At 38.7% G+C, this 21,760-nt stretch overlaps 1 protein-coding gene across 1 annotated transcript in view; it reads right to left on the reverse strand.

The window, feature by feature from the left end:
• CLSTN2 (calsyntenin 2) overlaps positions 1-21,760 on the reverse strand; it is a 205,799-nt gene that overhangs the window by 179,751 nt on the left and 4,288 nt on the right. The window contains exon 2 of the mRNA XM_010405415.4: positions 2,936-3,058. Coding sequence (XP_010403717.2) covers positions 2,936-3,058 — 123 coding nt within the window. The remainder of the gene's footprint in view (positions 1-2,935; positions 3,059-21,760) is intronic.

Genomic DNA, 21,760 nt, shown 5'->3' on the forward strand with positions numbered 1-21,760 from the left:
CAGTGGGATCCCATTATCAGCTGCTCCCTTCTGTTGGTAGTGCTCATCCTGTCATCACTGCAATCCTGGAGAGCACCGTGCAGCCTCTACAGATATCCCAGACTTTGCCTGGCAAAGCAGTAAGCAGGGATTTGCAGAGAAAACCTCAGGGAAGTTCCCAGTCTCCAGGGCACTCATTTTGACGTGACTTTCAGGCTGGAGGTCCCTTCGCCTTGGCTACGAACTCAAGGACCACCAACCCCTTCCTTCCACAACTTAAGAGCATGTCCAAAAGAACTACGTCCTCACCAGCAGCACGTAAATATGGAATAAATAAGTATAAATTAGTAGATAAATGTATTAAATAAATATGCATTTCCCCTACCATGGCCTGTCACAGTGACAAATCCTGTAAATTTCCCTAAATCTGTCACTGATGGAGGACGAGCACTTCAAAGGGAAGACCTTATGAACAGCAGAAAGATTTCACTGTGCACATAACATCCAGCCATGTCTCTATACAGGCCTGCCCTAGGACCATCAGCCTGGTGGGTAACACGACACTGTGCCTTCTGTTGTTGGTTCGGTTTTGGTCCTACAGAACTTATGCCCATTTGCAGAGTGAATGCATATATGGCAGTTGGGTTGTTGTCTTTTTTGTTTGGTTGAGATTTGGGTTTTGTTTTGGTTTGTTGGAGGGGCTCTTTTGTCAATAGATTTTGTCACATTGGTACTACTAGAAAAAAAGTTTATTTCTGTAAGGTAACACAAATCCTGATGGAAGAACCAACAATCTGCCTGTACACTATTGCAGTGGTTGTTGCAGAGGAAGAAATCACACAAATTTAGTCTTGGAACAGTTTGCTCAAGGAGATCTAAGCAGACATTTCAGCACAGATCAGAAACTGCCCTGATATATTCTTGAATCTGGGCCCATTAAAAAAACAACCAACAAACCATGGAAAAATTTCCAAATATTATAATTTTTTTCTTCTCCAATAGTTGCACAAAATACTGAAAATATTAACAGGCTGATTATCGATAAAGGAACTGTTGGAGCTCTGATTCTCTGTTACAATTAAAGACTGATGTATTATACAACCTAAATTTCCACATTTAAGCAAAATATACCCATAAAGGATATTCCACATTACCACACTATTAAAAGTACAGTTACTGAATATCATTAATGTTGTAATTGTATCTGTTTCAGTTTTCTCCTCCTAAATACATGACGCAAATTCAATTTTCCATAAAAAACCTTAAATAAATTAATGATATTATGAAACCCAATAAAAGTACATGATATTAAAGCAAAAATTACAACAAAAATATTAAGTTCCTCCAACAATTTAAAAAGACAAGAGTTTGCAAAATGCATAGAGGTTTTTCCAAAAACAGGGGGAATCCAGGCCCTTCAAGGGAGTGAAGGGTTCAATCAGTACTATAATATTATGCCTGGACTGCAGATCATGAGGCCAAATATTATCAGGAAATGAACTATTAATACCAGGGAATACACAGAAAGTATTTTCCCTTGTAAGAAGTAGATACTTCTCACAATATAAATAATTCAAATCAATAAATGGAGAAGCTAAATTAAAACTACTGTCTAACATAACCTTTATCACAAAAGCCAGTGTGTCTGTGTAAGTTCAGTATTTCAAAGGATGATTCTCTACATGAAAAGTAAATCACTATTTAATGAAAAACACGTAGATTCTCCCAATGTAAAAGCTGAAGAAAATAATTAGGCTAACAAATTCCCAGTCAGCAGAGTTTGCAGTGTCAGTGACAACAGCATGTGACTAACGTCCCTGAAAGGATCCAAGGGGAATGCAAGCAAGAGAACCAAATATGAGATGGAACACCCACAGTAATAGAGAAATAGAAAAAAGGAAAAAAATGAAAAGGGCATCTTTTCACTAGGAACTGACCTTCATGCAACAAAGAATAACTGGGCACCATGAGAGACAAACAAATCTTGATATTAAAATAGGGTTCAATATATAAAAACCATTTGTGAACCCCTGTTTGGCAGGGTAGGAATTGATGCCAGTATAAGCTTTTGGGAAAAGTGACAGAACAATTCTTTCAGGAAGCTGTAAAATGCTGTTTGGGACAAGCACTTGGACTTCTGCTTCCTGAACATGACTACCCCACAAGAACAAGGATACTCACCTCTAGCAGTTCCTTTCCTTAGAAAATATTCTTAAACAATATCATCTTTTTAACAACTGCACCATCTTAGGATCTTCAGAGCAGCTATCAAGCTTTACTATTCTCCCTTTTCTTCAAAAAGTATTTTTAATGAAAGAGGGAATTTAAGAGAAAACTTGCTTGACATGCAGAAGTCCCATATTCTGCCTAAGGGACTCAGGACAGAAAAAGTGTCAGGAAAAACAGACTCAATACAGATGAAAACTTGTGTATGACATACATCTATCACACAGCAACCGGAGCAAAAATTTTCAATACCTCCATTAAATTTTCTGTCCAAGTTTTGACAGTTATAAAGTACTTACACAGTAAGATATGATTTGAGCAACTTTAAATGTTTGTCGGACAGCTTGCCCATAGCCAGGGAGCAGAATAGGAAGAGAGGAAGCAGGGGCTCTTACTGCTGAACAAAAATTAGTTATGTATTACTTCAGGTATTTGCAACAATTCGTTTCTATAAAAGCAAATTCAAATGTAACTGTATAATTATTGTGTTTTCCCTAAAAATATGTTGATAGTGGGTGCCTGCTGTATTATTCTGTTCTGCTTCACAACAAATTCAGTGGAGGAAACACCTCATTTCAAGATCTGTGGGCCAGTAATCGGGTCCTGAGGACTCAGACACAGCCTTTACGTGGGTCCTTCAAATTACACTGGAAATTCCTTTCTTACAAATGCTAATAAATTCAAAATGCAATCCACAGGCTCAAATGCTGCTGCTAATGTACATTCCTACCTGCAAAGGGAACAGGTGCATCTTTATCCAAAGCAACCAGGGGAGGATCCAAAATCACAGTGTCGTTGTTTTCAGTTATGATTCCATGGTACGACGTCTCAATCCAGGGTTTGTGTTTGTTCACTAGAAAAGAAAAAAAAACCATGCCTAATTAATTTGGTTTGTGTTTCATGTCCATTTAGCTCATTTTATCTATAAAGAGAAATTATTTAACATACTTCCAGTATTAATGGTATTACGCAAAAGCCACTAACAAGATCCCTAAAATAAACATTCAAATATAAAAGAAAAATGATATGCATGTTGTACTGCACTGATGAGAAAACCACCACTTACAGCCATCCCTCCAATTAAGACACCAAAATAAAAAGGCAATTTGCAAAATATTTTTAATGTGTTCTCAGCTGTCAGCATAATTAGGTTCAGACACCTCTGAAGGAATTACTTTCAGTTGCAAAGCTCTGGTGCAAGAGAAAGGGCATCCAGAGAAACCCAACTCGACAAGACACAAAGGCAAGCAGAAGGGTGGGTGAGAACACTTGACTCTTGGGCAACTTCTCCCTTTGTATTTTCGAGACAATACCTACAATTGCTTTTGTGTTCTGTACATTGTAGAGAAAACATAAGCTTCTACATTTTAATCACTGATAAAAGTTTGCACTTCTTTTCAATTTAACCAGCTTTAGATATGTTTAAATGGAATTTGATGTTTTTCTGGAAAAAACTGTCCTTCAAATCCAGCTGTTGAACATTTGGATATCTGGTCTTGAAGCACAGGGGAAGATCATACAAAAAAGACACTTTAAGGAGAGGATACACCACATCATCAGATTGTCTTATTCCTGAACCCTTACCATTTACATCCCTTTCACAATCCATCTCCTACTGATTGGAAAGTATGAAGACACAAAACAAAAAGGAAGGGGGAAATGTAAGAGGCCTAGGTTTGTTCTGCTTATAAATTGTGCTTTCTTCCTGCAGGCACAATCTGAATGTTATGTCACTGGAACTCCTACATAAGTAATACAATGGTGATAGCTAAATGAATTTCAATTTGAGGAATGTACTCCCCCAGGCAAGAGGGAGCACTGCATCAAGGAATATCTACCACATTTGCAGCAAACTCAGATGCAAGGTAATTTCTATACCTATTACTTAGCTGTGTGTACCATACGCTGAGGAAAATACCTGGTGAATTAACAGAAATCACCTCAAAGATGGAGAGTTGACACTTAGAGTGAAATCAGATTTAAAAAAAGAAATTAAAAAAATTAAAAACTAAGCAAAATCCACAGATATAACCCTAAACTCTTTCCTGCCTTGTCTTCTGTAAAACCCCCAGACATCAATGAGATTCAAGTCCCTCCCTTTGTGAAGAAAGCAGCAAAAATCACCAAGACAACAGAGAGGGCTCTGGCCACAAGTAAACATGGGCAATGAACAAATTATTTTTTCACTGGCTATTTGGAAAAGGCCTACAAATATATTTGTGGCAAATTGAAGTTCATTCTTTTTCCTTCTTGCTTCTTTGTTTAACCATTAGGAAACTGAGGAGTCAGGAAGATTGAACCTTTTAAAGCTGAATTAGTTTATATTCTAGCACTAATCTGGGAGCTTTGAGTTCATTTCTATGTTGCAATATATCTTCTTTCAGAGGAAAGCATACTTATCTTCACAGTAGTTGGTTTTGCCCATTTTTGCAATAACTAAGCAACATGAAGATTAAAGTGGGGATGTGTCAGGGAAAGGTGAAATGGAAAACAGGGATCTCAAATCTCTTTATCTTGTAATGACTGTACAGCCAGAGGAGAGATTGGTGAGTTTATGTAATAGATGAAGGCCAAAAGTCTTGTCGATGTTGAAAAATGAGAAGTGATGGATGCAATTTCAGAGCTTTTTATGGCATTTGGGATTCTGGTTTGCAGGGTAGCTGAAGTATTCTGTATTTGTTATTTGAAAACGTGAATTGCCTGAACATCCAGACACACAAATGTGCTCCACTGGCACTCAGCTATGACTCAAAGGCTCTGACTGACACAGGCTGCACTGAGCCAAAGGTCATCTCTTGACTGAAGGCAGATACAACTTAGCCACAATGAAATAGTACACAGGAACTCGCATGAAAAGGGAACTCCTTATGCAACTAAAATTTCAGGTACCAAATGCTTTTTCATTCCCCCTGATTCTGTTAAGTTTCTGAGCTCTTAAAAAACAATCAATCATACAAAAAACCCAAACAAGCAAGTAAACAACAAAAAAAACCCACGAAAACTTTCCTCGTGTGGATCCCTACAGAATACTTTTGATGGCACTTTCACTTAAGAAACTCTCAGGATACAGTGACTGCAATTCTACCAGCCTTAGCTCTCTTCAATTGGTGTCCAATGAGCAATAACAGCAGTCAAATGAGTGACAGCAACGTAATTCCTAAATTATACTGGGGGGAAGAAAAGAAAAGTATGTTACGAAAAAATGCCACAGTTTGGATCAAGACCTTAGAGACAGGTATTGGGTAGAAGAAAAGAACAATAAAGCAAAAGCAAAATAAAATAAAATGTCAAATTATTTTCAAGCTCTTATCTTGGAGATGTATCTTGGAGATACAACCCCAAATGTAAAACATATGACTATATGTGCTCTGTGTAACCCGTGGTGTGGAAACTTTACAAATAATGGAAAACAGACATGCTCTTGGGGAGCACAAAGCAATTCTTTTATATCAGATGATCTATCACTTTGAAATACTTCCACATCATTAGAATTATTGATCCTTTTACACTCTTTCAGGTACTTGCTTTAAAATAAGAAATCTCTTATGCTGAGATGAGTAGCTGGTGTTCTGGTAGGGTGGCGGGGGGCGTGTTTATATTCTCCCTGCTGAAGGCTGGTAAAATGTTCCCATAGAACTAACTGCATAAACCACTCTGTAGGCTTTCATAAAATAATAGATTCTAAATGAAAAACCTTCATACATAACATGATCAATGAATACTTTAAGTTTCTTACTCTGAAACAAAAGAACAACTACAAAATGTTAGACTGGTTCAAATCAGTATTTATCCACAGGTTAACACAACTCTCAAATCTCTGATATTTTCCTATCCCTATGCAGTATAGAAATTTCAATATTAATTCAAAAGTGTTTTGTCTTGTCTTATTTGAGCTACTGATTCTACTTCAGGATATATTTGAGTCAGATTTTAGGTTTCCAAAAACACAATAATGCCACACTGCATTTATTTAAACACTAGAACAAAAAAGTTTTACCATGCTGTCTATTTCAGGCTAAATGAAACTGTATGTTTAACTGGAAAAGAAAAACAAAATTCACATTATTTAAAAAGTTCCGTAATTCTGATTATATACAGTTCTCATCAGGATATTTTATAGATTAACATGTATCCGTTTTGGAAGCAGACCACTACAAAGCCAGTTAAGCTCAAACGAGCAAATAAGCTGGATAATCAGCAGATAAGAGTTATACAAAAAAAAAAAAAAATCTATTCCCTCTTAAGACATATTAAGTTGCAGCACATTGATATTAACTCTAAAATTTAAAAAAAAAAAAAAGGTTTTGTCTTTCTCACAAAAGATCTTCTCTGGAAGTATTTATTGTCTTCCTTTTCCTTGCATTTGTCTATCTGGGTGGAAGCTGGAATTAGTACAAGGCTTTCATGAATTCAAACACATTTAGTTAAGACATAAAGATACTCATGCTGTGGGTTGTTTGTCCTTTTTAAACTTGCCCCCCTTCCTATAATTTATTAGTCATTCATATAAACCCATTATATAAATAATTTATAACATCTAGGATAAGACAATTAATCTTCTTCCTTTATTACGGCTCGAGGTCAACCCATTAAAATTTGCCTGCACCATTTACACTGCATTTTCCCCCTCTGTCCCATCAAAGGTTGTGATTACAAGCCCTTGGATGCAATTAAACCACTGTGCTAGAAAACTGCCACTCTGTGCCCCCTCTGCAAACGCACTTGGCACGCAAAGCACCAGAGCAGAAAACAGCGAAAGAAAACCAACCCCATTCTGAAGAGTCTGCAGGAGACCTCATGCCCCCAGGATTGCTGTAGTGAAAAGTCAGTTTAAGGACAGGCCCCAAAATGAAACAAAATGAATACAGAGAAAGGCCCAGATGATGTTTAGAAGCCCCAAAACATGCTGACCTCCTACACTGTATTTAAGACTGCAAGACATGCACGTCACTTTCTGAAGGCAATCACAGTCTGTGCATTAAATCTTCCAAGTCTCAAAGCCTGGGAGCAACAGAACTGCAATTTGTCAGTGCAGAAGCATTATTATAACAGGACTACGATAAGGACGAAATGCATGAGGACATCATCTTCTGAGGAAAGACATCTTTTCTCTAAGCCAATATAGACACTTGCTTGGGCGGGGGGAGAGGGGGAGTGGGTGGAAAGCAGCACGTGCACAAGGGACACAGTACAATGGTATTTGCAAAATTCAGACGGTTTCTGACTCAAATCATTTAGAAAATGTCACTGATCCAAAAATAACACATTATAAAAGAATTATGAAAGAAAGAAAAGTGACTCTTAGAAGGTTTAACTCCTGACACTAGGGCAGATTCAATATTGTCAGTTAATTTAACTGCTGATTTCTAAACTTCAGGCAGCTAAAACCTGAGGTAGCAAATTATAATGGTTAAGAATTGCTTTATGAATGCAAATGTTTTCTTTCTTTTTCTCCTCTAAATAGCACAATGGATTTATTTTCCATTTAATTGTGTTGATAATATGTTCTCTCATCTCTAGCTTAAAGAGGTTGTCAATTCCAGTGAAATTGGCAGAAAATTTAGGCTTTCTTACCACCTCTTTTAGCTCTAAGTCTTTTCATCTGCTAACTTCACTGCTCTTCAGCTCAGCCTGCTGGAATCCTGCATAAGTGTCAAAGGCCTTCCCCTCAGAACCAGACAAACTGAGGATGCTCAGGAGGCCTTTTACACACACACACAGGAAATCCTATTAACTTCTGTAGAATGTAAGAGACTGAACTTCCTGCCTTGTGCACTCTGCAAGCCTTGTGCAACAAGAGATGCTGCTAGAGCCCTGTTACAGGGATGCAGCTGCCATAGGGACAGCTGCAAGGCACGGTCCCTCTCGCTGGAAAAGCCTCCAGACCCGGACACCATTGACCTGGCAGTCACTCCCCGCTGGGGGCAATACTTTCCTGGGTAGATGCCACAGTGAAATCTGTGGGATCAGCAAAGACCAGAGCTCTGGCACACTTCTCAGGTGTTTCAAAGCAAAGGGCAACTGAAAATACAGTTTGTCCTTTGTTGAATTCCTGTTCTCTGGAGAGTTTTAACAGCCCTGTGCTCTGAACCAAGAAGGAGAAGCTTGAAAGAGGGTGAGGTCAGAAGATGATTTTGACTCACAAGTGTGGCTTGTGCCATGTTCATTCTCTGATGAACAAGTGAGAAGTTTTGAAAAATCATATCCTTAATAGAAATTCGGTGGCATCTCCAGTAACTCCAGTTTCTGGTAACTGAAATATGTCAGAGATTGTGGTTTTTGCTAAGCAAGTCCTCGTCACATGGTTCATACATGTGACTGTATTGGGCACGTGTAACTTTATAACAGAGTAGACCTTAATTCCCCCAAGGTATGTCTTGAGATAGAAACCTGGATTTCCAGAATGAGCCGGGAATAGAAACCAAAGACAGCAGCAAAATCCCAAATCTCATAAAGTAGCAGCTAAGAACAAAAACGTTCAGAAGACAGGCAGATTTGGGTGCTTAGGTCACTAAAGAAATGAGGATTGGAGCTTGAGAAAGAATTTAAGACTTTCTCTGGAAGGCACAGAAAACAAGGACATGGATAAATGCATTTTTCAGGAAAAAGAAACTAAGAAAGAAATGGAAACTAAAAATTGCTGTGAAGTAGGAGAAGTAAACACTTGCATTTTACAGGATTAAATCTTTCTCAGCATTAGGAAAAAAAACCCAAACCACTGAGTAGCTCTATCAGGAGAAACTGTTTCCCCACCTACAAAAAACCCTGAAAATTTTCCAGAAACTTTCACATATAAAACACACTTTATATGCTTTGCCAAAGACAAATTGTAAAGAAGAAATTTATTCTGTCCCACACACTTCATTCTCCCTGTGATGCCATTGCCTGAATTACTGAAATTCCAGTAGTTATGTTCTAGCTTTATTTTTAGATAGACAACTTTAAACCATAATGCTTTACATGCTTTTACATAAAATAATAACGGGAAACTCCTGCCCCAATTAAGGCAATGTGAGTTTTGACACTAAGATCAGTTAAAGCAGAATTTATATGATTTATGATGTGTGATTATGAGATGTGAACTCTTTGGAGAACATTTTAACTGAGCAATACATTATGGGCAGTGCATCTCAGCAACATTAAGTTACTCAGTGGAGCTCCTGTGGATACCCTGGCATTGCTTTGCTTGTGCTGCACAACAAAACCTATTCTGCACCAAACACACTGCACGAAGTTTTCTGCCATTAACACATTTTCTGGCCCCCAAGAGAAGGTCTTTCAATAATGACAGTTCTCATCAACAGAATTTGTTCTTATATTAAAAAATGGGGAACATTTGAGAAGGAAGGCTCTTTTGTTAGTAGCTAATTCTTATTACAAGCTAATTTGACCAAAATCACCAAGCCTAATAGACTTGATAATATCAGTAATCACTCCCATGTTGGCTATTTCTAAAGTAAAATAACATACTCCCTACTTATTCTGACATGTTGAAATGTTTATGCAGCTATAAATATGCTTAATTCTCTTCTAAATCTGTTTGTTTGGGGGGTTTTTTTGTGAGTGGGGGAGAGATACTTCTTAACACTGACCAAATTAATATTAAACATTTAACAGAAACTTTGTGAATGCTTTGCTCAACCCAAACCTGTGCTGTTCAGGAAAAACAGTCTAGCTACAAATTTCGTAAAACTCCACTTACAATTCTTCTACGTAAAACTTTCAGCAGCGTTTTTTACTTCTGACCCTTATTTCTGAAAAGCACATTTTGAATTTTCACAAGCATACAAGAATTAGCCTTTACACCATGTCTCATTGCTATCTTTTAGGTAATGGACCATGTAGTTGGGCCTTGAAGTGCCTTTAAGCTTAAAAGTTATTTTAACTAACACAAAAGACATTTCAACTCCTTCATCAAGATGTCCTTATAAATTTATCTATGATAGTTGTCATAACAAACAGACTTCAGAGAATGCAAACCTGAGTTCTGAACTACCATAGTTTACATGCCTCAGTATTAAGACCAGGAAGCTGCACGTGTACCAGATCTAAGGAACAAAACTGGAATTAGGGGATGAGTCTGTCCCACAGCTACCCATGGGAACTTTACCAGCACTTACTCTGACATGAAAGTTATACAGTTAAAAATCTTGGGGAAAGTATCTAATGGTTTAAAAATGTTTTCATTGATGTCACAAGGGCACAAAAAAGTCACAAACAAGGTGTTTTCCTATGTACTTGCTTGAACTCAAAAAGCTTTTCAGTTACCTTGCTTGCTGATCTTTAATTCAACATGAATTTCTCATGAACAGCTTCACTGTCATTTAAAAATACATAAAAGCTTGAGATGCCCAATATTTAACCCTTCTACCATTTGATTTAACTTTCTTCAATATTTAAAACTCCATGCTCACTATATGAAGCTGCCCCAGTCTTAGACACTTTATCTCTTTTGTTTGGGCTGAAAGCTGTTCAGAACATGGATTTACTTTTCCATTATGAGCATTAACAGCATTCATTTTAAATTAACCTGACTCTAGTCCTTCTTCCTTAAATAAACAAGAATGGAGTGTCCTCTGAAGGGTTCTGTCAGATCTGACTAGGGCTTCCAGCACAGCTGTTTCACTGACTGGGTACCAACGCCTTGCAAATACTCCAGAGATTTCAAGTAATGCTGAGGAACACGCAGATCTCTAGTGAACATTTTTATCAGTGTGTTTTCACAGGAAGAAAAAAAAAATAAAATTCAATGGTTATGCAGAAAAGCAAGAGAAATCCCCTAACAGTACCAAAGACAGACCTCACTGAGTAACTGCAGACCTGCAGCATGCCCTGTTTAACTAAAGAACAAATTTGCATCTATAATACCCCTCTTACTGCCTGAAATACCAAAATGAGGGGATTCCAATTGCTGCTATTTCTTCCTATGAATGTCTCAACTATGACAACTCTAAAGTGAACATTGCAGCTACTACAGAACTCCAGACATTTTAACACTGGCTGAGCAGATTTTCAAAGGTTTTTCAGCACCTTATCATTCAGATTAGCATGTTTTTCTTTGTAAATAGTACCTTGAGTTGAAGTTTTAAAAAAGGATATTAAAGTAACTTAGGTTTTATGCAATTACGTCTCAAGAGTTTCAGCAATACTCTGCAGCTGAGAACAGTATTTTGAAAAAATCCAAGTTAAAACCCCTATTAGATTATGAGGCTAAAATAAATGAAAAAAGAATCTTAAAAATTTGTAGCCTTTATAAAATTTCATGCCACACTATTTTGATTGCACAGACTCGAGTGCTATCATAAATTTAATCTCACTGAAATCCTATGCTCCTATATGTAAGCCTACACATGTGGAAATCTTGGGAAATTAGATAAATCCTAATGCCATGGGGTTTTAAAGGAGTAAGTAGTTCCTTTTTGGTTTTTTTTATAAAGTGTTGATGTTCACCTTTTCATTATTTGTTCAAAGTTAGTTTTCCATACAGCAGGGGCTGAAGGATATTGCAGTAGAGAGAAGCTGATCTTGCATAGGACAGGTACTGCTTCAAATTACCTATCCTTTACTTCATCCAGAGAGATAGGCAGCCAGCATATCTTGAAAGAAGGTCGTGATCTTTTTCTTTCTTATGACCACCGCTCTTTCTAAATGAACCATGTTGGTTCTGAAATTGTCACTGCATTAGAGAAGAGATGCTTTATTCCCCGATGAAAACCAATAAACTCAAATTCTTTAAGAGGGAATAATAGGAAGAGTGCAAGAAACTGAGAGAGACTGATAAATTCTAGGCACGTTTGTGTGGGCAAAAGCTCCTGAAGCTGAAAGGTTAAGGAAGAGATGTTAAAATGCACAAAAATACCGAGCTGGGAGCACAAGAACCCTTTGCAGTACATATCCTCTGATTGTCTTGCACCATTTGTGGATTATGGGCAAGCTACATGTGGACTGCACATGTCACATTCCCTGTTCCACTGCACGTTGTTCACAAGTAGGATGGCACACCTCTGTTCCATGCAAGTCACAGGGTCATCACAACCTGTCCAGTAGCCATGGACCAAATCCACCGATTAAACTACGAAGTGTAAAACTAGCTACCAGTAATGTAGGCAGAAGGGCACTACAGAGAAACAAAAGGAAGCCCATTTTCAAGTATTTATTTTGTGTTCCGATGTCTCTTAAGTCAAAACGTACCTCAAAATAAATACATTAACTGACTTTCCATCTTCACACCAAACCTCTCAGAATATGCCTTTAAATGGCATTTATTACATGGTCCCATATATCAATAAGACAATGATTACCTAAGTTTTACTACCATCAATGCACAAGGCAGATGCCAGTTGATGGTGCTGCCCTTCTCAGCCACAGCAGAAAGCAGGAATGCAGTGAATAACACACAGGCAGGATAAAGATAACACTGGAGTGTCTTCTGCATTGGTACAATTCAGTGCAGTTCTATCCATGTTGGTCATTTCTTACAGACTCTCTATTGTCTCCTGAAGAACAACAGGTTTATGGGACAGAGTCCAGCTTCTTTTCACTTTAATACAATGCCTCTTATTAGTCTGTGGTCCTGACTGAAGCTTCTATACACTCCAAAACAAATAAAGATCTCTACCCCCCAAAAATCAATAGCAATGTAGGTGTTCCAGACATTTTAAGAGTCAAGACCTCTGTGTTTCAGCTCTCCAAGACAGAGAATGCATGTAATTACATGGGCTATGTAATCCATATGGTGAACACACTGACAGCCTGCTTTCCATAACTATACTGCATTCTTCAGACATATTCTAGCTACAATGTAGTTTTTTCTACTTCATTTGTTTTCTTTTAACAGCTTAGTCTAGACATAGGAACTGCCTGAAAGAAATATGTTTTTAAGTTTTGATGCTGTTTCTGATTATAAACAGCTCTGACTTTATAACACAATGCTTAATTTAATTGATTTTTATGCACCTCCTCATTATCAATGCAGTGTTTATTTTTTCCAAGGCAATCTTTTCTCTCAGTACATTTTCTACAGATTTAAACCTAAAATTATCACTGATCCTATCTGAATTGTTTATTCTTCCCTCAAAGCTCCCTCACCTCCTTCTTTGGCATTTCAACCTGGAAACAGGCTCTTATTTTTCTTTCTTCCCTCAACATCCTCAAGTGTCTCCTAATTGCTGAGTGTTTCAAAACATATCAGTCTATTTACATAGAAATTATACTGCCAACAGCCAAGTTTTAAAATGCAATTCTTATATTAGCAAGTACTCCTTCCTCATATCCACATTTATGTATTTAAATAACAAATGTTGGATACAGGTGGTGCTCGGGGTGAAAGTGTGGCAGAATTTGCCTGCATTAGGAGTCAGAGTTCCCACAGTTCCAGTCAGAGCTGGACCATGACATTGCCCCAACAAGGTTCTTGTCCCCATATGGTTCCAATGACCGCACCAAGATGCTTTTTGTATTTCAGCCTCTTTAGGAATAAGAACAAACTATCAAATTCCACAACTTAAGACAGCTTTCCAGCTCTCTCAAATCTTGACTCCAAGTAACCTCCCTGTATAACTGCCCCCCTCATTTTAGCCTGATCGTATAAGCAGGTGAGGAAGGAGACATCCAAGTACAGGAAAATAAACATAGAGATCACCTGAATGTGTGGGTTACCTTTTCTCCTCCCTGTTATTACACAAAACAGAAGCCAGCGTTCTGGGGTCTGCACAGCCTTTCATCAGATGCCGATATAAATATCACTCCAAGGTTTCTTTTGGGGTTTCTTCAGAAATTTTTAGTTCCTGCCTGTGTTTCTGCCCTACTTGGGCAATGCCAAAATGCTTTTAGACTTGGGGCACACTGTACAGGAGATCCCACAGGAAACAAAAAACTGTGGCAAGACTGACCAATCTTCCTGACCATATAAAACCACATGATTAAAACCTCCTCCTCCTCATTAAAAACCACATCAAGTCTACAACTGGGTTACACGTGGGAGACGACAAGGCAGCAGGTTCCTCTGCTCCGCTGTGGGATGGCATATTTCACTCGCTTGCATGGCAAGTGACATCTGCTACAGTGATGCCTACTTGGCAGTTCTTCCAACAGCAGGCACAGAGAGCCACCACCTCCTCCCTTCCCAGCACAGCCCTGCTGCCTGTCAGGTGACACTCCCAGCCTGGGAACGGGGGCCCATGAGCCCCACAAAAGTCACATGTGGCTCATGAGTTATGGGCAGCCACTGGGGCTGCTGAAAGCACTAAGGCAAATGAAAGAAAAAAATCAAATGATGATGGAAAACTGCTGGTTTAAAACTTGATGTAAAACATTCTATTGTGTTACAGGCTAGCAAGCACACAAACGACAGTGAAATAATCAGTGGTCAGACAGACAGGAGCTCCCACTCTCGGGCAGCACAATCCCAAGGAATGCTCACTGGTTGGGAAGTAACAACTTAGCTGCATTTCTTCTCCAAAAATGAAAATACACATTTGGAGAAAACATCTGATTTTGAGAAACACTATATGAAATCAGTACTTTTTCCTCCAAAGCAGGTACTATATAATACTAGAATAATTAATTGCTAACATGAACTTGATATGTGTACTTGCATAAGATAGATTCTTTATGTCTATAAATTAATTCATTTCTGTCTGTCTAATCTTAAAAACAGTTAAGTTTCCATTCATTCCTTATTAGTATTCCCTGATAATTAAACAGATCATTTCCTAATTACTGCTGTCTGCTGTAAAAAGAGTTTCCAGGGCTCCAGCCAGTGCACAAAAACTTAGTTTGTCAAACAAAAGACAGACGGATGGAATAAAAATGAAATTGCATTTTCTACCCATTTGGGGTTGTTTTTAATTAATTGGCTAAATCTCATGGCTAAATATTAAACACTATTTTTCCCATCTTCATCACTTGGTCCCTAATTACCAACCATCTCTATGAATTGCTAATATGAATGATTTTGACCCGTGACATCTCGGCTTTTATCCTACAGTATTGCAGATGGGACACATTTTATCACAAATTTCATTTCATGCTTTTTATTGTGAAAGGTATGGAACACTGAACGATAATTATATATTTTACAGTTCATTCATTTCAAACTGATCATTTCATATTCATTACTCCAGTGACAGACATGTCCTGTCAGTTTTGCCCCTCATTATGCACATAATATCTGCATTTGAGCAAGTAACAGAATTTTGAAAGGAGATTGCAACCAAGATTCCATTTTAAAAACCAAAATTCAAAAGAGCTCTACCAGCTTATCTTGTTACATTAACTTTAGGGCCTGCTGTCAAAGAAAATGCTGACTGAAATCACATTTCTGATATTTTTTACAACCTAGTTAAAAAAACTAGGTTTGGGCACAAAAATACACAAGCATATAAATCATTCCTATGAAATCTGAAGAAAAGGTTAAAGCTCCTGGATATATTTTCAAGAAATGAACCTGGACTTCAATTTTTCCTAGTATTTCAGATCTCACAAAAAATCATTATTTTTTGTATTTGAAAAAGTCACCCTGGTGATAGCCAATGATTACTTGAAAATGTGTGTAACATAAAGGAGAACTTTTTTTCTGTGCTTCCTAAAGCAACTACTCCAGCCAATTTCTATGTTCCAATTTTAAGTAAGAGCTCTCTGGACACTTTTTTTGAGGCTCCTTTCATCAGAAATAATTGCTGATAATCAGAATCTCTTCATTCATTGATTGCATGTTCAATGGTATATTCAAAGGACATTCGGGCCTCACAAAATCTGGGTTGCTAATAGAAAATTGTTCTGCTTTTCCTTTTAACGTCCCCAAGTAGAGGTTCTGACTCCAAAAGAGGAGGTTATAATATAAGAAATATAGCATGTTAAATAGAAAATATATGGGAGGAATAAGTACAGCTGGAAAGCAAACACACATGAAATGCCAAACCAGATATGCCTCAGTACAAGCCAACAGAGGGCAAAATGAAGCTTTGTGATAACCACAGCTGAACCACATCAATGACCGAGCATTTACACTGGGCAACACCAAATGGGACCAAGACAAGACAATCTGTTCACTCCCCAGCCTGGTGAGAACCTTCTCTGTCAGTTTGTGCAGCACAGGCAGGGTGTGGCAAAATCAAAATAGTGGATGCACATCAGACGACTCAGATTTCCCTGTTAGGAGCCAAGATCTCTACAGAACAAGTCAGCCAGGATGCAGAAGAAACTGCCTGCAGCTATTTAAATGCAGAAATGACATCATATCATAAGTGGTAGGGCAAAAGATATGTATTTTTCAGGGGTCAACACTGACAGTTGTTTATAACCTGATTTGGAGAGACCAATGCTTGAAAAGACAAAAGAAGGAATGAATTAAATCACAGTTATAGGCTTTATTTATTAATTTGCATTTTTCAAATAAATAAAAGTTCTGAAGACCTCACCCTGCATGTATTACCCCCGTGCAATAGAAGAAGGGTCTGACCATGCCATGTCCTCAGCTGAACTGTACAACATTCACAAGTTTTATCTGATCTGAAAGCTTGTAACCTGTAACTGCCCAGAGCCTGTCCTGGATAAAACCCAAAATAACCCCAAACAAAACCCACACAGCTCCAACTTTTTTGTGACTTTGAAACTTCATTCATTCAAGATCCTCACACGTAACTTCACAGTCACACTTAAAAACACTAAAATTGTTATATATTAAAATGCAACAACAAACAGCAGAGTTCCTTCAATGTTTGGATCACGCTTGGGAGCCCAGGGAAGTGCCTGCAGCTACACAAATGCAGAAATGACACCCCATAATCATGTAACCGTGAATTTAACAAGGCTGACGCAGGGATTTGGCAATTGGCTATGTTTATATCAGCACATCTTCAACACTGCTCATCAACCTTTACTGTTACAGCAGAGATTAAAGAGGCAGGGGAGGAAAAAAAACCACCTAAAAATCCAGAGTAACTTGCCTTTAGAAAAAAAAATGTATTTTATGTTATTTGTGTCAGTAATAGAATCTACAAGCTCAATTAAATAAAGTCACCTGCCTGGCAAGGGTCAGAGGACTTCTCTGGTTCAGCAAGCACAGGCCAAAGGGGCCACTTCTGTTTGACTACTCACACATGTGGGTAGTCCCCAAACACAGAGGAGGAAAAACCCTGCTGTCAGAAGGGGCATGTTATCGAGCAGGGCTTGGCAACCCTTCAAAAGTACCTTCCCTTTCAAAGCAGTACTTTGAGTGCCTTTACATCAAGGATGCCAACTTGGATCTCCCCCCAGCAGCAGCCATTCTGTGTCCCCGGTCCCTCCCGGGTTTGATCCAAGCCCAGATCGCGGCACGCTCGGATCACAGAGGGCAAACAGCAGGGCCCACACGTGTGAGAGCTGAAAGGCTCTGCAGACCACAGCCCTGGGAGCCACTGCCTCTCCCAGATACACATCACACATGATTATCCCCATGTATTTAATGTGTTCATACATTTTAACGAGATGCAGATGACAAAGGGAAATGATAACAAGCAAGCTGCCCTAACAAATGCTGCACATATTTTCATCAGTCTTATCATTGATACTACACTGCACATTTGCATAACAAAGTGTGAAAACACACAGGCCTCGTGCTTATATCGTTGTGAGGGGGAACACAGGAAAAAAGGCACTGAATTCTCTTGGTACGGCCCTTGTTAGTTAAACAATACCACAAATAAGAGCCATGCTAACCAAATAATTTATCTGCTCTCTCCTATCTCACACCAGCAACAAGTCTTCCTTTCACTGTTCCTTCCTAAAATCAAAACTGAACAAAAAAGAAAATGTTAAGATTATCATGCTGATCACATTCTCACTGGTGCAATAAGTCAAACAAGAATTTAAGCAACTGATTTAAAGGTAACAAATATATAGCCACTACGAGCTCCAAGGTTTGCCATACCTGTAAGGCAAGAGTAGAATTGCATGGCCGAAAGTCCTCTGCACTGCCTTTTGCCCCATGATTTGACAAATAACTTTGCTCCCCCAAAGCTGGGACGTGGCATCCCACTGGGAATCAGCTCCTGAACTACTCCAGACCCTCAGCTTAGTGCATCCATTCCAATGAGATCTCCCTACAAAGTCACAGCTCAGCTGCTTAACACATTTCCTCCCCTGGACCACGACCCATCACTACAATCGAGAGCCCACCAACATTTTACAGTCTAGGACTGAAGTGAAGGTGGAGGGAGATGGTGATTTTTTTTTTCTCCTTTTCCTTCTCCATGGATCAAAGCTGTAGTGGTTGATTTTGTAAAGCACTGCATTTAGGAATAGAGCCTGTTCAGAGAGCTTAACAGAGCAGAAGCACTTTGAGCAGCCTCCAGTCTGTGCAGGGAAAGCACTGCCAGAGGAAAGTTTTCTCCTTTTGTAACAGTATAATGCAATGCCAGCATTTCTATCATGCAGGCAGCACAGTGCAGAGGTCCTGCCTTTTTGGGGGCACAGATCTGTGAGTTACCTGAAAAATCTGAGAACAAAGGGCTGAGGGAAAAGGCAGGTCATCTCCGCACTAGCTTCTAGTGTTTGCCACTGAATGAAGGACGCTGTCAAAAAAATGAGTTTAAAGAAAGAAAGCGAATGTCACATCAATTATATTATAACCATTGAATTAAGAAGGGGAAGAAGTATTTGTCTGTAAAAATTACTCATGGCAGTTGTTTCATTTGTTTTGGGTGTTTTTAAATCAGTCATATTCTATAGGGAAATGCTGTGGGCAGGTTCATTACTAAGCTTCTTTTTATCTGAAGCAGGAAGACTAAACCTATGCAAGTCATAATTTGATGGACATTTGAAATCAACGTAAGTCAGCTCTATTCCAAAAGCTGCACTGGATCCTGCATTTTTGTAGCCACTATCTCGTACCAGCATCACCCTCCTGACAAAGATACCCAGAACAATGTACAGCAATGAAACCCTCCCACAACCCCACACTCTCCTCTTGCAAAGGCATCTGTTGGGAAGTCAATTTCTTTTGGAGGATGTAACAAATATCTGGTGAATTGTGTAAATTCAGAAAACTGTGCAAGAAACAGTGTCACAAAATTCCACATCACAACTGCAGCAGAGTGTCATAGGTTAGCAATCTGAATTAGAAATCTGAAATAGTATCACAGACCTCAACAAGATTATTCCAGTTTTAGGCCAATAACCTGCCTTGGTCATGTTTGCACACAGCTAGGAGATAAGATTGAAGAATTTTTGCTGAATTAATCCCAGTAAGACCCAAAGACTAAAAATAAATTAACTTTTCAATGTGTATTATTCCAGCTTCTGATACTACTTCTGGGTTTATTCTATAGTTATCTTACACTGTTTGCAATAGAAAGATCATTATGACAAATAAAAGTTCTAATCATCAGTTTCAAATGCAGTGGTTTGAAACTCCCTCTGTGACAACCTCAGCATTAACATTAGCCAAAATGTTTAACTGGGTTTCTTTCTGAACCAAACAAGGTTAAAATGAAAGTTCTTTTTACACAAGAGATTATGAGTGATGGCACATAGCTGAGACAGGGTTCAGCTCCAAAGAACATCACCAGTGTTCACAGTGTCATTTACAGCAGAACACTTTGCCAGCACAGAGATCAGGACACAGGAAAACATCATCGCCACAATGAGCCTCGCAGGACTGAGTGTGCAGTGCACAGCCACAATCACCTTTGCTACTCACCAGTGTTTATACAAAACAATTCCGCAGCAAGTTAAAAATCTAGTAAGGTTCACAGGTTGGGGCTTTTTTGCTCAGTTTATTTTTTTTTCTGTTGCCTTAAACTTTTAGATGGTAAAGACAGCGAACTTTATTCCTGTACATCTGTTAGTGTTTGTATTCACTTATCCTTGGCTGTTTCTGGTATCGATCACAGCGTATTTACTTTTATCTTTCTTACTTTTTACATCAATAGCTTCAGTTATTTCTTTTTTTATTTCAGTTTTAGCATCCTTTTATATAATGGCCAAAATATATCAATACAAATTTCTCCTTCCCAAGGAATGGTTCACATTCAGAGGCTAAAGCATATTCAGGGCTCCACTGAAAAAGAAAATGGACAGGCAACAGTTACGAGTATAATTTTAAGCTTTTAAAATATCTTTCATGAATCTTCATCTGAGACAGCAGTTACTGCAAGGGGCCACATGCAGACAGAACAGACCTTTTTCCAGGTCTTTCCCTCATCATTTCCTTCAGGACATCTCTCAGAATGCAGGGTTAATACCACAACTGTATTACACCAAGCTTGCACTGCAGATCTAACACTCCAAGCAGTCTCATGGCAATGCTGAAGTGAACAAAGTATTTATGAATAAAAAAGCTTGTAAATTATGAAAATTAAGCATATATTGCAATCTTCGGAGTACAATACACAATCCTCAAAGTTTTAAAGAAATCACTTGAGCTATGATTTATGAATGTGAATTTGTGAATGCTCCAAGCCATTCCAGTGCAAAGCCAAAGCTTTATGAAAACACGAGTACTCATGGGGTCACTTATGCCTGAGCAGGGAAGCTGCAACCACAAGTGAAAGGCAGAAGTCTCTGAGCCACAACCCAGCTTTCAGAGACCCACTTCTAGCAGCTGACAGAACTAGCACAGACTCAAACCCAGCAGAACAAGGCAGTATCTCTACACTCAGCAGACACAAGCATAATGTGACCACATCAAATGACTGCCTGATGTGGGGATCTGACCACAGAATACAATTTGGCAGCCCAACCCTAGCCCTGAAACATGAGTGTAATTCTTAATGTGGCTTCAGATTTTACCTATTTCTGTTATCAAATGGGTAAAATCTTGCAAATGGGTAAAATCTTGCAAAAAAGTTTGCAAGAACAGCAAACTCAGACTCAGAGCCCTCAGATGAGAGAAGCCCAAGGTGGCCATCACAACCCATACAGGTGCCCAACTGCCTGCTTGTGAGTCGGTCTTGTTTTTAAAACTATTTAATCACTCACAGGTGTTCTCAAAGACCTAGACCACACCTCTCCAAATTCCAAAGCAGCATGAAAAATGTATGAACTGTATTTCAGTGGCATGACACAAATATTTTGGCTGAACAGTGACTGGAGCTTAAACTTTGGAATTTCCATTTACAAAGCAAACATCAAGAACTGACCCATTCCTTACAATCTCTTTGCTTGCCCCACGTGCTCCACTTTCAAGTCTTCAGCTGATGTTTAACCTCTAAAGAAATACCCTCCACAGCAGCACTTTAATGTATAATAAGAAAAAGATTGAATCAAAATTAATCCATCGCAATTCATTCATTGTTTCCTTCATAAAGTGAACCTCTCCTCTTTCCCCAGAGCATTGAACAGTCCCCAGAGGAAAGGCTGTTCCTCCTTTTCTCTCTCCCAGTGTAGACTTCTGTTTTCCCAAACATGACTTGCAGGTGCATCCATTCTAGTGCCTGAAGAAGCTGAATGTTCCTTTTCTATTAACAATAAAAAGACAGGTACTAATAGGCTTCAGGAGTGTTTGGCTGTGGGGCTGCCCCGGGCTGGACATAATAACAGCTTTGTTTTGTCTTTTTAAAACAGTTCAAAATAA

The sequence above is a fragment of the Corvus cornix genome, chromosome 9 (assembly GCF_000738735.6).
Source record: "Corvus cornix cornix isolate S_Up_H32 chromosome 9, ASM73873v5, whole genome shotgun sequence".
NCBI classification, from domain to species: domain Eukaryota; kingdom Metazoa; phylum Chordata; class Aves; order Passeriformes; family Corvidae; genus Corvus; species Corvus cornix.